Raw genomic sequence first — 16,591 nt, 5'->3', positions numbered from 1 at the left:
TTGACAACATAGTTATAGAAAGTGATTCAATATGCTTTTAAGAAGCAGTCTGACAAACAGAGTAAGAAATCTGTAAGTGATGAATAGATGATCCAACCTTTGTATAGGTTGGCACTCTCACTTTATGTTGAGCTTTGCAGTATTTTCCTGGACCACATAAAGCAAATGCGGGGAAGCAAAGCATTGATTTCCAAACACTTCCATTGAGTAGCTACCATATTAAGTTCAAGGCTGTAAAAAGTAGTAGTGTCCTGTTCCTGTGACTTTAAAAACAATCTTTACTGAGAGAGCAGGAATAATTTTTTCAACTTTTCAAATAAGCCAATTTTGTCATGATTTTTCTCTGGTCATACTTTGCGTTCCATCTTTATTGCTAGTTTTAGTAAGCAAACTTCAGCAAGTATATATGACTCTGCTATACTGGTATGTGGCTTTTGATATCTACAGATATATTTGCTGGGGATTAAACAAGCAGTTTGTGTTTAAGCAGGTTGGCATCAGTTAATCTCTTCCTTTCTCCTCTTTGATATGCTTGTAATACAGTGTGTCTTTGTGTAAAGAGCAGAGGGTTGCCATTATAAACCCCGGTGATGGGACAGGGTCTTCAGGCCTCCGTTTTACAAGATAAAACGTGAAAAGGAAGATAATGCAAAACAGTTTTATCAAAAGTCCTTTGTATTCTGGGAAAATCTAGTGCTCATTTCTACAGCAAGGTCTTGGTTTTCGTGCCAGAATAGAAATTCTGCAGCAGCTGAGTTTAATTTTAAAAGTTGGGGGGGGGGAGTTAATTAATATAACAATACAGTATTCTTTAATGATAAAATCCAGTTTATTTTAATCTGTTTTTGCATTTACAGTTTGTACTGTCTCTCATATGTCTGTTTGAGAATTCAGTATTGTATTTGTATTAGTGAGGGAAAACTAGACGTGGGTTTTGGTGGCTGGGTAGCAGGACGTTGAGGATTTTGGCATCCAGGGAGATGTGGTAGAGATTTACAGTGCTCACTTTTAAGTTACCATGTTTTGGTTTCAGAGTGAACACTCACTGGAGATAAATGGTACTGTTCACATCTGTGAGTTATTGTTTCAGGCTGTCTACAGATTCAGGAAGACATACCACTGCATGGGTTTTAATCATTTTATATTTTAACACTTTTTTGCAACCATAATGGCTAGAAATCTTTGTTAACTAAAGCTTAGATACTGATGCACAATTCTGGGGTAAATTCCACTTGTGTGAATTCTTGGAATTCACGGGTCCCTGGCTTTAACACAGAAGCTTAGTTAATATAATTTTCAGGATCCAAAATTAAAATGTAGGAATGGTAAGATTACCAAAACATGAGTCACCCCGGTAGTGTGTATAAAATGGGAGTGTCCTGCATTAGCCTTTTAAACAAAATTACTTGGTGCTTTTTTGAAAAGGTTTCTATTCTCTAACAAAGGAAACTAGTTAAAATCAACATTTGCCCTGTCCACCAGTATTGTGGGCTGATATCAGTCCACTAAATGGACAGAAGCCTCTGCTTGTACTACAAGGTTTTCTGGGAACTTTGCCAAACTTACCTGCTCCTCGTTGGCAAGCACAGCAGTTTACACTCTTGCATGCTGACCTAACCGCTTAGCCTGGTTGAATGTACAAAAGACTTGTCATCCCCAAAGGTGTTCCTCAGCATTTTAGTTGCACCTGTTGCCACTAGCAAGAAGACATACATCACCTAATTGGGCAACATTTTGGTGTTCATTACAGAAGTCAATGTTGCATACCACTGCCACATTGTTGCATACCACTTGAAAATGCCAGGTGCCATGCGGTGTTTAAAGCTTACCAAGTCTTGACACTTGCGGTATTTTAACATTAAGAAACCTATTTTTATAATAGGCCAGAAAGGAATTGTAGAATAAACGTTGCATCTAAAAATATTAGGTATCAGATTCTGCCATATTTTTCCACTGTAATTCTATTTTTGAATCTTTCATGTTGTTTTTTTAATTGGCATGCTCAAGGAATTTTTTTTTCAGTACTAGAGTAGTGATGTTATGGAAGGTCTACATATATTTTTGGGGCAGGGGGAGACTAATGATAGCAGACTGACTCAAAAAGAAAGCTGCTGAGGAAAGAAATAGGAAATAACTCTGTTCTGAATATTTCCAGTTGAGAACATCCATCATTGCATAGGAAAGACAGAAAGCTGCGGCAAGCTTGTCAAAGGGATGTTTTATATTATTTTTTTCTGACATTTATTTGCTGCTTTGCATTGACATTGATGTATTTTTGGCTGATGGCACAGCGTAAGTCTGCATGACACAGACATAAATATTGTATTCCTACATAAAAACTGATAGAAATGTTAGAAAGAACAAAGCTAAAAACTACTACTGTCTAAAGTTTTAGACCATGACTGTGTAGTTTGGCGCAGCAAAGTAAACAACTATGCTAGGAGTTTAGGCGAAGTTTTAGAAGTACTGCGTCTTTAGCTATTGAAGTAATAAGCTTCTTGCAGAAATCAGAATTGGGATCCAGAAGAGGGGGTGGAGGAAGAGGGCGGTAGCCATTCTGCTACAAATGGGCGAGCTTTCAAAGCAGTCTTCCTTATCACACAGTCTATATTCCAATAAAATCTATCAGTAAGAAGGATTTGGAGAGGGAAGTCAGGAGCAGTAAAGCTTTACAATAGTCACGGAATGAGTGGTGGCTGAAGACATCATTGGTATCTGTCTTCATGGCAAAGGGCAATAGCTGATGTCTCCATTCTGGGTTGCTATACAGTAAACAGGGATTCACAAGAAAGAAAATGTGATATTAATAGAAGGTCTAAATTGCAGGTATTGATTGGGCTCCCAAGAGCGACCGCATTGTAACTTGTGGTGCAGACCGCAATGCCTACGTCTGGAGTCAGAAAGACGGCGTGTGGAAGCCAACTCTAGTGATTCTGAGAATTAATCGTGCAGCCACCTTTGTGAAGTGGTCTCCTTTGGAGAATAAATTTGCTGTAGGAAGTGGAGCTCGACTCATATCTGTGTGCTACTTTGAGTCTGAAAATGACTGGTGAGCAGTTTAAACTTGATGATTTCCATTAAGGCAAATCCATGAGGCAATACATTGTCTTGGTTCTGTACTCCATAGTGTATTTTAAAATGCAGCTAATGGACCATAGATGTGCTTTAATTGCTGAGTTTTTATCTTTTTTACTGAGGTTTTCTTAGAGTTTCAAAGCTGTAAAGGGTACATGTTGTTCATGTGATTTAATCATGCAGTTCTCATTAATATTAATATGTAGCTAAATCCTTGGACAGTGCCCTGAAAATGTATTTCTAACACTTACAGTAGAACCTCAGAGCTATGAACACTGCAGTAATGGAGGTTGTTCGTAACTCCAAAATGTTTGTAACTCTGAACAAAACGTTATGGTTTATTCTTTCAAAAGCTTACAACTGAACATTGATTTAATACAGCTTTGAAACTTTATTATGTAGAAGAAAAATGCTGCTTTTAACCATCTTAATTTAAATGAAACAAGCACAGAAACAGTTTCCTTACCTTCTCAAATCTTTTTTTAAACTTTCCCTTTTTTTTAAATAGTTTACGTTGAACACAGTCTTGTACTGGTTGCTTTTTTTATTTTTCTGCTGCTGACTGCATACGTCCGGTTCCAAATGAGATGTGTGTTTGACTCGTGGTTTTCAACTCTGGTGCTCATAACTCTGAGGTTTTACTGTACGTCTAGTTAAACCTTTATTTTCATACTCCACTACCTGATTTCTGACAGGTTTAATGGATTTTCTCAAATATTTGGTGTTCTTTCTTCTCCTACCTCTTTCAAAAGTGCCTGAATTTCTTTTATAACTATCGCCTGGGACTTGGCTCATTTACCGAATAGGTTTTTTGGTATAATAGTCTTTGTGGTTGACACACAAACCATCTCAATACTAATTCACCAAGATTCTGAAGTGGTTTGGGTAAATGTTGTATAGGGCTTCAGAAATGGAGCCCCATATCTTTCCCAAATATGAAATCAAATGGTCATGGCACGGCTCAGGTTTGGCCCAGTTACTCCATCATCATGGGGCGTAGGGAAGGCATTTTGGCTAAATTTGAGCAAGTGGCACTGTGGCCTGGCCCAGAGAGGGGAACCAGACCCATTTGATGAGGGACCATTGTAGGGTGATTGCGGGGCAGGCTCTCTATGCGCACACGCACACATGGCAGGGTCCAACTGCCTGGTATGGATAAAACAAAATACCCTGAAATTCCCCGAAAGGAGAGAATTTCACAGGTTTCTGTAGTTTTTATTTTTTAGTCATATACCATCTGAAACATAACCATTCAAAACAAATGTATTGCATAAGCGAAGAACTTTCTTTACACACCAAACAGAAGAGATTTATTAAAAGTAACAAGTGGTCTACCAGACACTCAGAAATGGAGTGGATGACCATACTTGAACCTGACAGCATCAAACAATGTATAACCATTAGCACTTCCATGTCTCTTACAAGATTAGTGAGACACATGCGACTTTTCATTAGCATTTACACTAGGCCAAAGCCACAGCATTTGGGTGGGCTAGAAAACATTGCATTTTAAGATAGATTTACAAACATGGACTGAATGGTACCTCGTCCTTATTTGCATAATCCTCCATCTTTAGAGAGTCCTTTTTATTCAGTTACAGGCTAAGAACTTGCTCCCAAGTCACAATATTTAGATGGAAAAAGCTTTGTTTTGCTATTGCTGTTATTTGTGGCTTAAATGCGGCATTTAATTGATCTGTATTTTGTAATCTTCTGAATAACCTGTGAAAATTTCCATGCAATATGAGTTTATAAAACTTTCATAAATTTTACCATAAAATATAAAGAACAGAAAAGTTGATAAGCTGCAGAAAACACTTTAAAGCTCGCTGCAAAAAAACATGCATTCAGAATGTTGTACAAAGAAAATAATACTGCTCAACTTAGTATTATGATTCCGCAATGTTTTCTTGTTCTTGGGGCATATAAAAGAGGAAAATGACAGCATCAAAATCAAGTTAATGAGCTCAAGGTCAGAGTAGTCAATCTGGTATATTAAAGTGTTTCCAAAAATTGATTTCAAAAGGGCATAGGACCCAAATGCTTATCTGATCAGAATAGTAGTTTCTTTGTTTTAATTGTTGATGCCTGGCTGACAGAGCTCACAGCCCCTTGAGATTCATGAATTGTATTGGAGGTTTTGCAATCATCAGTACTTTCTGAAATGAATTTACAAAATCTCGACTAGATGGAGTAAGGTAGAAGAAAGGAGCAAAAAGAGAATAACTAGTTGAATTCTTCTCTAAAAAGTTCAGCTGTTCAATGTCTCAAAAACCTACATAGCGCTAGCTGAAAAGTAAAGAGAATGCATATATCTGATAGAATAGAGGTGTATATTACAAGTGTTGCATTTTAATGTACTGTCACTGTGGGGTAATAAGAGGGCTGGAGTTCCATCCATGATGTCTAGAACCATTTATTTTCTGGTGAGAATTGGGACAGTGGGAGTCGGGGGAAAGAGATAGCTCAGTGATTTGAGCATTGGCCTACTAAACCCAGGGTTGTGAGTTCAATCCTTGAGGGGACCATTTAGGGATCTAGGGCAAAAATTGGGGATTGGTTCTGCTTTGAGCAAAGGGTTGGACTAGATGACCTCCTGAGGTCCCTTCCAACCCTGATATTCTATGATTCCATGATAGGGGCAGATTTAACAGTAATGATGATTGAATGGGCCATCTGTACTTCAGTCTTCTCTTCCTTTACATGTCAAGTTGGAATGTTTCCAGTCACTTGCACTGAGATTTGATGTGTTGGAGTCATATACTGCGGGATATTTGGCGCTTTAATGGTAAGCAAATGGTTCTCAGTAAATGCGTTTTATTTCCTGGTATTTTAGGTGGGTGAGCAAACACATTAAAAAGCCTATTCGCTCCACTGTCCTAAGTCTGGACTGGCACCCCAATAATGTCTTGCTGGCTGCAGGATCCTGTGACTTCAAATGCAGGTGAGAGTAAATAAAGCATTTGCAAGTTGATTTGGGTTACTGATTTAAATCAGTCAGCAGTAAGAATGTGCTAATCCTGTGTACATTGTCAAAGTAGCAACCCATCACGTACTAATGTATTTATTTAGAAAAATAAAATAAAGCCTTGAAAGACTACTGAATCTGTGCCACTACACATGTACACAGGGCTTTGGATTTTTAGCATGTATCCACTAAAAAGTCAGTGTTACTTTCATAAAGCAGTGTTTACTTATTAATACTGCTTCAGCTGTGCAGGTACCTAATGGTCAGTTCCATGCTGCTCCTAATATGAAATCAAAGCCTGTCAAGTACCATATTTTATATGAAACAGACCTTTGGCCATTGTTAGCATGAGGTTGGAAGACTTGGCAGCTGCTCAGTGCAGATAGATTCCTGCTACCTGCACAGCATCCCATTAAAGTCATGGGGTGCAGTGCACTGGTCCATCCATGTGGCTCAGCTTGCAGGATCTGGGCCCAGATAGGTAATTTTCTACATGGTGGTTTCACTATATTCTTTTTTTTATTTTAAACACTTTTGCTTTGCACAATAGCGAGAATTTCCCTTCCTTCTGCTTAAAATAAATGTAGGATTTTGCTTTATGCTACAGGGGAAGTATTTAGGCTTAAAAATAAGGTCTGTGTACTCAAAATGTCTACTAGTATAAATGCTAGGCTCAAACATTACATTTCCTCATCTAAAATAAGATGTAAATCTGAAGTCTGGAGCACTTGGTCATTTGATATCTCATGGCACTTTTCACATGAGGAGAGGGGTTCTGACCAAAGCCCACTTTATTTAAATTGGATAGGGTACATATCTTCACTTCATGCCCTAAACAGTTGACTTTTGTGAACTGTTCTTTCACCCCTCCAGAAGAGACTGCATTTGAGTTGTGTGAAAGGTTCCTTCTGTATATGGTTTTTAAAGCATTTTGCAACCCTGTGAGATGAAAGGTGCTGTTTAAATGTGAGGTTTTTTTATATTAATGTCAGTTTCTTTGGACTTGTAATTTTTTTTTGTCCTGGTATTTTTCTCTAACACCTCTTATGTGGAGAGAATCTCATGCAAGGTTTTTCTTTTGACTGCTGCTGAGAAGCTGGAATTGATTACCTTATAATGCCTTATTGTGTCTAATCATCCCTTATTGAAGAATCTTATTGAAGATATGGATATGCAAGAAATTCCCAAACATAGGTTGAATCAAGTTCCCAGGATTTCCTTAGAACAGAACAATGATTCATGGAAGATTAATATTCTCGTTTCATGTACTTCCTACTGGAAAACTTGTTCTGCCCTGCATTTCATTCCACTGGAAATGGTCCATTCTGAAATGTGAATCTTTCTATTACAATATTTAGGAGGCATTTATTATTTAAAGTTTGCATTGCAGGATGGACCATTTAATACCAATTACAACTCTCATCAGAGAGAGGAACGGTTCTTTATGAAGATGTGTCAGAGGAAGAAATGTCCATCTCAGTTCACATTTCCAAATCTTACTTTTATTGCCTGCGAATAACCTATTTCTGAATGTTAGGAGAAATGTCTTTCTCTGCTGAAGGGTGAATACAGATCTCTGGAATTCTTTTTCCAGGCGAATGTTCAGTTATATACTAGAGGTTATAAAGACAACTGGGCTTTTAGCACATCTGTACCGATAGCTGGTTCTGAAAAGTTATTAAATGGCCAAAATCAGTAGTAGCTAGCAGTGTACATCACTTCAACAAGCAGGAGATGTGCTGATAAAAATCCAGGGCAAGAGGTGCTGCTGGTTGATAGTTATTTAATTGGATTTAAGATGGCTGGCTTTGATAATCCATAGGGCCTCTTCCTTTAACTTTATCTCTCTCTTAGAGTATAGCTACAAGCACTATGTAGGGGAGTTTTTTATACTGTAGCTGGAACGTCACTGGAAATAAAGGCCATATTCTAGTGCTCTTTGAATGTGGAGACTTTCAAGCAGAGAGATGGCTTTAGTTCTAAAAATTGAATGGTTCAGAAAGAAATCTCAGCAAATGAAAAGCTTTCTTCAATCACCAGTCATCTCCCAGTCGTCTTGCTACGTGGGACTGATTTATTCTTGCCTTGTATCAAAGACTCTGCTGCTTTTAACATTTGTCCTATTTCCATATATTAACTGAGATGTCCTTCTGGATTCTTATAAAGGGCTCTTAAATTTAAGCCTACCAACACCACACAGTCCTTCTGCCAACTTCTGTTTTAAACTGACCAGGCTGGTTGAACTCATGTTTACAATTTAGAATTCTCTGGTAGCCATATTAACATAGCTGCAGTTAAGGCCTTTTTTCTGTTCTATATTTGTCGGCTTTACTGAAGACGTGTGTGTTCTTCAAAGCGTATGTGGAACAATGTGCCCCACACATGCAGAGTTTAAAAAATATTCCCATAAGCTCACTTTAAAAAAAAAAAAATTCCTCTGCATTTTTGATCTTGAGCATGATCAGTTGATCACTGCTGCTGTTCTACTGAAATGTTTAAGTATTTGTACTATGGTGTGGTTCAAATGGAAGAACATTCTTGCTCACTGGATTAACTGCTGCTGTTAATCCTATGCCTGTGACATCATAATAACTTCCAGGGTAGCAGTTATGGTTGCCATATTGTGCCACTCCTGAATCTCGCAAAAGGAATCTGATTATATGGAGAGACTTTTTATTTAACACATTTTGATAAATAGCTGTGCTGGGAAAAGAGATGCAGAAAAATAGTGACCGTTTAATATGTTTTGATGCACTCTTCCAGCAGTTAGTCTGAATGTGACAGTCTCTCTTTCCAAAGCTCAATCTAGAGAATGGAAGGATTTGTAAGGATTTGTGTTAGCTGGCTATTACATATTGCACTTCTCAGATTCTCTTCTAGCTTTGATTGTCAGGGTTGTTAGTGCTGTGAAAGGAAGAAACAAAAATCTTAATGCAATAGAGGATTTTTGTAAGTGCAGTATACATTTCCATGGCCAGCCTCTGGCAAAAAGGAAAGAGACAGAGGTTGCATTTGCGAGAAGAAGGCTGTGTACGTTTTATGCATAATGCTGCTGAGTGCTGATGTTTTCCCACAGCACACAGAAGTCTGCTGTCAAAGGAAGCTCAAAAAATGGCGCTTTAGCATGGCATAATTAATGGAGCGTCTGTCCTGATGACTCTAATGTGAGATTTTTATGCAGTTAAAGTGTCTGGTTTTCTTTCCATTATCATTTTGATGTTTTTTATTTGCAGAGTGTTTTCTGCTTACATTAAGGAAGTGGATGAAAAGCCAGCCAGCACACCATGGGGCTCAAAGATGCCCTTTGGGCAGCTGATGTCAGAGTTTGGTGGTGCTGGAAGTGGAGGATGGGTGCACAGCGTCAGTTTTTCTGCCAGTGGTAACCGCCTAGCCTGGGTCAGCCATGATAGTACTGTGTCAGTTGCTGATGCCTCAAAAAATATGATGTAAGTATTTTCTTTTTGTTTGTGATTTATTAGCCCTGTGATACTAGGAGGGAAGGGCAAGCATGGCATGTGGAATGTTGTGTTGGCAAAAAGGAAGAACAAAGCTGGTATTTCCAGAAGTGTTGTGTCCGGCTCGTACAAGCAGTCCATTTAAAGTTTAGAAGACTTGTGTCTCTGAGGCCTGTTCAAGTTGGCTCTTGGAAATTTTGGATAAATAAGACCAATCTGGAGTAAATTAATGGTTTTTGAAAGAACAGTTTTGTTTTTGAAACTGTGTTTTGTTCTGCTATTAGGAAACTACATTCTCCTGTAGAATAGCTACAGGAGACTTCTGTGAGAGCATGTCCAGTTCTTCTACATCTCTAGTACCTGATTTGATAGTGTTAACTAGGGACTGGAGAATAAACTGTTTATTCCATGAAATCTCAATTCCACACCCGTCCTCTTTACCGTCTTACTTGTTGCAAGGTTTTAAATTATATCCTCCAACCATGGTAGAAATATTTTACTACCCTCCTGTACTCCCCCGCCCTCCCCCCTTCTCCTGATTTAAACACAGTATACAAGTACAACCTCTCTTCTCTTGGGAATGGGGAGAGGTGACATTGTTCCAGGGATGTAGGGAGAGGAGAGGGCCATCTGAGCACAGCTGTGTTTAATTGTGACACACACAGATCTGGTGAGAAATGCAGAATGTATACTTAGCTAGAGAGAGATCATTAAATAATACAGATGATCTAGGGCCATCTTTGAAATCCTGGCCTGTTCGTTAGTTCCCTTAGTATTGTTGTAATAACTAGAATGATGAGATCATTTAGTATTGATATAAATGCCCAGCTATTGTATCTTAAAAGGATGCAGCCAAGTACTTTAAGTACTGGAGTGTTTTACGTTATTTTTGTAACCTTATAGAGACCTCACTTTTTGTCTTATCAAGCAGAAAAGGCCCAAATTGGTAACTATCAGTATTGCTGGAATGTGTAATCTTTTTAAATGTGTGTCATCACTTGTGTACAGAATGCTCTACAAGGTCAGCATATAGCCAGGAATAGTTTTCTGGTTAATGACTGGTTTAGGAGTAGCAGCCGTGTTAGTCTGTATCTGTAAAAAGAACAGGAGTACTTGTGGAACCTTAGAGACTACAATACCCACCTGCTGAAGTGAAAAAACAGATTGACAGAGCCAGAAGAGTACCCAGAAGTCACTTACTACAGGACAGGCCCAACAAAGAAAATAACAGAACGCCACTAGCTGTCACCTTCAGCCCCCAACTAAAACCTCTCCAACACATCATCAAAGATTTACAACCTGTCCTGAGAAATGATCCCTCACTCTCACAGATCGTGGGAGACAGACCAGTCCTCGCTTACAGACAGCCCCTCAACCTGAAGCAAATACTCTCCAGCAACCACACAACAAAAACACTAACCCAGGAACTTATCCTTGCAACAAAGCCCAATGCCAATTCTGTCCACATATTTATTCAAGTGACACCATAATAGGACCTAATCACATTAGCCACGCCATCAGGGGCTCGTTCACCTGCACATCTACCAATGTGATATATGCCGTCATGTGCCAGCAATGCCCCTCTGCCATGTACATTGGCCAAATCTGACAGTCTCCACGCAAAAGAATAAATGGACACAAATCTGATATCAGGAATCATAACATTCAAAAACCGGTAGGAGAACACTTCAGCCTCTCTGGCCACTCAGTAAAAGGCTTAAGGGTGGCAATTCTGCAACAGAAAAGCTTCAAAAACAGACTCAAACTGCTGAGCTTGAATTAATATGCAAACTAGATACCATTAACTTGGGTTTGAATAGAGACTGGGAGTGGCTGGGTCATTACACACATTGAATCTATTTCCCCATGTTAAGTATCCTCACACCTTCTTGTCAACTGTCTAAATGGGCCATCTTGATTATCACTAGAAAAGTTTTTTTTTCTCCTGCTGATGCGCATCTTAACTAATTTGCCTCTTACACTTTGTATGGCAACTTCCACCTTCTCTGTAGGTGCCACGAGTACTCCTGTTCTTTTTTCTGGTTAATGGCTCCCTCTGCTGCCTGCTCAGCAGCACAGTATAAATTACTGTAGAATTTTTATAAACATTGACTATTGTCTCTTCTTTAATTTCTTGGGGACATGGCACAGGATTTAAAATAAAAATAGATTTCACAGGGCATTTGCTCTAAGCTATAATTACTTTCATGTAAGTCACAATCTACTTGGATCACTTGAAGGCAGCATATTACAGTAATTGGGCTATACTAGCTTGTGTACTAGTAGCACTGTCTGAGAATGGGCCCTTTTGTCGTATTCTCTTGAAACAAAAGATAAGAGGTTTCAGTGAGTCCCTTCTTTAACAATTGTTCTTGTGTCTAGGGTTTCACAGCTGAAAACAGAGTACCTCCCATTCCTGAGTGTGTCATTTGTCTCTGAGAACAGCGTTGTGGCAGCTGTAAGTGTCTCTTCTTTCCCCTTGTAGAATGTTGTATGTGTTATCCTCTCATTGAAGCACTACATTGTGAAGTTAGTCAATAATAAAATACCTCTTCAGAAGCACCAGCATGAGCTGTTCTGCAGCAGAGTGCGGTATAAAAAGCAAAGGTGCTGCTCTTAATTAGCTAGATTTTTTTTGCCTTAATGATGTCTTGTTGCAGGGCCATGATTGCTGCCCAATGCTCTTTAACTGTGATGATCGTGGCTCGCTGACCTTCGTTTCAAAACTAGACATTCCAAAGCAGAGCATTCAGCGCAATATTTCTGCCATGGAACGCTTCCGCAACATGGACAAGAGAGCCACTACAGAGGATCGTAACACTGCATTGGAGACGCTGCATCAAAACAGCATCACGTGAGTGCCACAGCGCTCAGGACATGTGACAAGGAGAGCTCCCTTGCACCTTATATATTCCAGGACATACCTGAGACCCTTCAACCTTGGATTCCCCTTATCAGAAAACTTACCCTTTCACTGACAGTTGCTTATTCCTGGTGTTTCATAGAAAGGCAAGAATGCTTTGCCCCAGGGACCTGGCCAATTTAGCAATTTTGTGCATAGATGTTAGCTGTTGGAAAGGGAGATATGGAATTCCTTCCTGACCCCTTCGGCTGTTGTCTGATGCCCTGAATAAGGAGATTTAATTGCTCCAGTTTTGTCTGGAACCTGATAAAAGATAATCATTAACATTGATAGTTACACATGTTATCTCCCTTTGCTTCTGGGTAAAGTTGTGTTTAATGTGTTTCATAATTCAGACCTGAACAGACACTGTATAACCAGGACTTGACACTTACCAAAGCCACTAAATCCAGTGAGCAGAATTCACCTGAAAAACTAATTCTCCTTGCACCCTCATGTTCAAAAATTTATTTCAGTATTTATTACTCTTCTGGAATGAGCGAATACAAGTTAATCATGTGAGATGTTCCTCTGTGTTTGCCCCAGTACTCCATGTGCACAAAATACACTAACACTTCTAAAGTAAAGTTGGGGTCTCTTTAAATGATAAGCTTTTTATAATAGTGCTGGATGACCTTCCCGGTCTGCCTTGGAGGCTGCTTACCAAGTTCTTACACTGGCAGAAAGACTTCACCATTCTTACTCCTTGAAGATGCATGAGGTGGGGTTGTGTTTTGAAATCTTCACTTGATAGCACAACCAATGAAAGATGGAGGGGTTTCAAGCAGACTCTCCGGCATCCTCCAAATATGATGCTTGCTTTATTCTTTCTCAAGTGGCATACTGAAAATCGTGCGGAAAGTACACATTACAATCACGTCACTCTTCCAATGGGAGAATAGGGATTGAACCTTCTGCAGTTCTTACAAAGCCAGTAATATCCAGTGCTTTAAAGTCTACTTAACCATGTCTCCACTGTTTGTGGCCCGCTGGTATTCTGAGCTCGCTTACAGCTGTCACTCTCTGTTTTCAGCCAAGTGTCTATTTATGAGGTAGACAAGCGAGATTGTCGTAAGTTCTGCACCACTGGTATTGATGGAGCAATGACCATCTGGGATTTCAAGGTATGTATTTACTACTTTGCTTATGAGTAAGGCTACAATTATGTCACGGAAGTCACGGAGTCTGTGACTTCCAAAGACCTCCGTGACATTTTCTGCTTCAGCCCCTGGGCTGCAGGGCTGGAGCTGTCAGCCAGGGGGCCCTAGAGATCTCAGCTGTGGGGCCCCCGCAGCTCCCAGCCACTGTGCAGGGCAGTCCCCCTCCCTCACCCCCCCATGTTCCCTCTAATTTTTCCCACCCGTGTGCAGAGAATTTTCTTATGTGCACCAACATGGAGGTGATGTGTGACACATCACCTCCATATTGGTGCACATAAGAAAATTCGTGTGGTGGGGGTGGGGCCAAGGGGTTTTGAGTGTGGGAGGGGGCTCAGGGCTGGAGCAGAGGGTTGAGGTGCAGGGGTGTGAGGGCTCCGGATGGGGGTGTGGGCTCTGAGGTGGGGCCGGGGATGAGGGGGTGTGGGCCAGGGATGAGGGGCTCAGGGCTGGGGCAGAGGGTTGGGCGCACAAGGGTGCGGCGGGGAGAGAAGCAACGGGGCTTGGGGGGGAGAGGCGCCTCTCCCCCCCACGGGAGCTCTGGGGCTGGGGCTGCAGGATAGGCGTCTCTACCCCAGCCCCAGCAGGTCCAGGCTGGGGCTGGGCTGCTCTGGGATGGGTCAGGCCAGTCCGGGCCACGTTGCCCCGGCCCCAGCAGGTCCGGGCCGCAGGCTGAGTTGGGGCCGGGGGAGGGGCGCCCCGGCAGGTCCCTGGGCGGGTTCCCTGAGCGCCTGTGCCGCGCTAAATAGGCTGTCGTGCGGCCGCGCTGCTTACAGGGAGCTTAGGCCCCACAGCTCCCAGCTGCTGGTCCGGAGCGCCAAGCCGCTGTGGGGGGCCCCTGCAGGCGTCTCCCCGCCCTGGAGCTCTGAGCTGCGGCGGGGCCCTCTCAGCCGGCACGGGGAGCTCCCATCCGTGAAGGGCGGCCCCCGGAGCTCCCAGCCACCGCAGGCAGCGGGGGAGCTGGAGTTCTGAGCGGCAGCTGGGGGCCCCGTGAGTCCTGGAGCTCCGGCCTCCGCAGGCAGCAGGGCCGCTGCAGCTCCCAGCTGCTCTGAGCAGCAGCAGTGGGTGCTGGCTCCCCCATTCCCCATTTTGTCACAGCTCATTTTAGTAAAAGTCAGGGACAGGTCACAGGCTTCTGTGAATTTTTGTTTATTGCCCGTGACCTGTCTGTGATTTTTTTTTCTGAAAATAACCATGACAAAATCTTAGCCTTATGTGTGAACTGTCTGTGACTTGTTAATCTCTGGACATCAGGACCTGGGATTCAGCCCTAATGTAAATTGTATTCGCATTAGGGAATCTAGACTGGATATTTAGGACTGTTAGTGAACTCTTTAGAGAGGACAGATCCAAGACTCAACATAATCACAGATGTATTTGCTCAGCAGATGGTACTAATCCAGACTAATTTTTTAATGGGATCATTTAGGTCTGTATAGGAATCCTGTTAATCCTCTTCTTCCTCCTCCAATCCCCTTCTTCTCTTTTTTTTTTTTTTTTTTTTTTGAGTCACAACCATGCTGGCTCAGGAGACCAGAATCATCACTGCATCAATGAAAGGGACTCTGGCCCAGGTCTACAAAGGTGTTTAGGCTTATAACTTCAATTGAAATCAATGGAAGTTAGGAACCTAAATACCTTTGTGCACCTGGGCCACTGTTGCCTTTTCTCCATCTTTTAGGGACTGAGCTTGGCAGCACCCAGGCTCTTCAGAGACTTTCCTGACTATATTTTTTTAAATGTAGCAAAAAAGCATCTAACATGAGGTCCAAAATACATGGAAGTTCAAACCAAAAGCCTAAATGGATTTAAATGTGCAAATGATTCTAGGCTGACTTTTTACTAGGTTCATCTTGATGTCAAAACAGACTAGGTCATTCATCCTGGAAACTAGGATTTATAGTTCAAAATTCCAGCACAAGACCTCACAGAGTACCGCTTGACACTCCTATGGCAGGGTGCCCTACTTGGTGCTTTAAAAACCCCAACCATAATTGGGATATAATTAGGATCTAAGGATCCAACTTTGTGAAAGCTATTTTTCCATATGTACACCTATGCATGCCCTATTCTCGACGCAAAGTCTCAGAATTTCCTCCAGACCAGATTGCATGTGTTGGTGCAGATTGGCCAGCAGGTGTCTCTGTAGACCCCCCGACTCTTCTGTTGAGCTCCGGAATACAGTAGAACCTCAGGAATGGAGGTTGGTCGTAACTCTAAGAAAACGTTATGGTTGTTCTTTCAAACGTTTACAACTGAACATTGACTTAATACAGCTTTAAACTTTACGATGCAGAAGTGTTCCCTTTATTTTTTAGTAGTTTATGTTTAACACTGTACTGCACTTTATTTGCTTTTTTTATTTATTTTTTCCCATCTCTGCTGCTGCCTGATTGCATACTTCTGTTTCCAAATGAGGTGCGTGGTTGACCAGTCAGTTTGTAACTCTGGTGGTATACTGTACACAGTTTTTGTAAGAGAACAGTTGGTTGCTTTATAATCTGGTAGCACGTACCAGCCCCAGCCAGTGTTTGGGCCAAGTTAGGGAGCTGGACCTGTCTCATGTTTCATCTGTTTTGTTCTATCACTTAGTTTTGAGGTAGGGGTTGACTGTGTTTGACACAAGATACTGTAGTACTTACTAATAAATGTTTTCTCTCTCAAGACCTTAGAGTCCTCTATCCAAGGTCTACGAATCATGTAAAGATGGATCTCCATTATCTAGCATGACAGACTGCTTGACAGCATGCATCTCCAGCATCCACACAGACCTGAAAAGGGATGAGTAAGCTGGATCATTTGGAAGCACTGAGAAGATATGGCTTGGCAGATTTTCTTTTAAATACATACTTGGTGAAATGTGTTGGTTTCAAAATCAGCTGTGATTGTGTGTCTTTCGTTTTGATTGGTTGTTTCATTCAATTCGTTACCAAAGCTGCTCCGTTAGTAGTATATTGCAGGAAGTTATGGATCACTAACTTAAAAGGGGAATTTTATGTAAATTGTCTGCTAGAAATAAAAGATACAGAATGTG

General features: G+C 41.1%; 1 protein-coding gene across 2 annotated transcripts in view; it reads left to right on the top strand.

The window, feature by feature from the left end:
• ARPC1A (actin related protein 2/3 complex subunit 1A) overlaps nt 1-16,591 on the top strand; it is a 21,110-nt gene extending 4,519 nt beyond the window's left edge. For both annotated transcript variants that reach the window (XM_048867838.2, XM_048867839.2), the window contains 7 exons: nt 2,827-3,049; nt 5,912-6,019; nt 9,277-9,489; nt 11,881-11,956; nt 12,159-12,352; nt 13,434-13,524; nt 16,223-16,591. In XM_048867838.2, the coding sequence (XP_048723795.1) occupies nt 2,827-3,049; nt 5,912-6,019; nt 9,277-9,489; nt 11,881-11,956; nt 12,159-12,352; nt 13,434-13,524; nt 16,223-16,261 (944 nt within the window). In that variant the 3' untranslated portion in view covers nt 16,262-16,591. The remainder of the gene's footprint in view (nt 1-2,826; nt 3,050-5,911; nt 6,020-9,276; nt 9,490-11,880; nt 11,957-12,158; nt 12,353-13,433; nt 13,525-16,222) is intronic.

This window comes from Caretta caretta, chromosome 10, assembly GCF_965140235.1.
Source record: "Caretta caretta isolate rCarCar2 chromosome 10, rCarCar1.hap1, whole genome shotgun sequence".
Lineage (NCBI taxonomy): Eukaryota > Metazoa > Chordata > Testudines > Cheloniidae > Caretta > Caretta caretta.
This window is presented reverse-complemented; position numbering and strand designations above follow the sequence as displayed.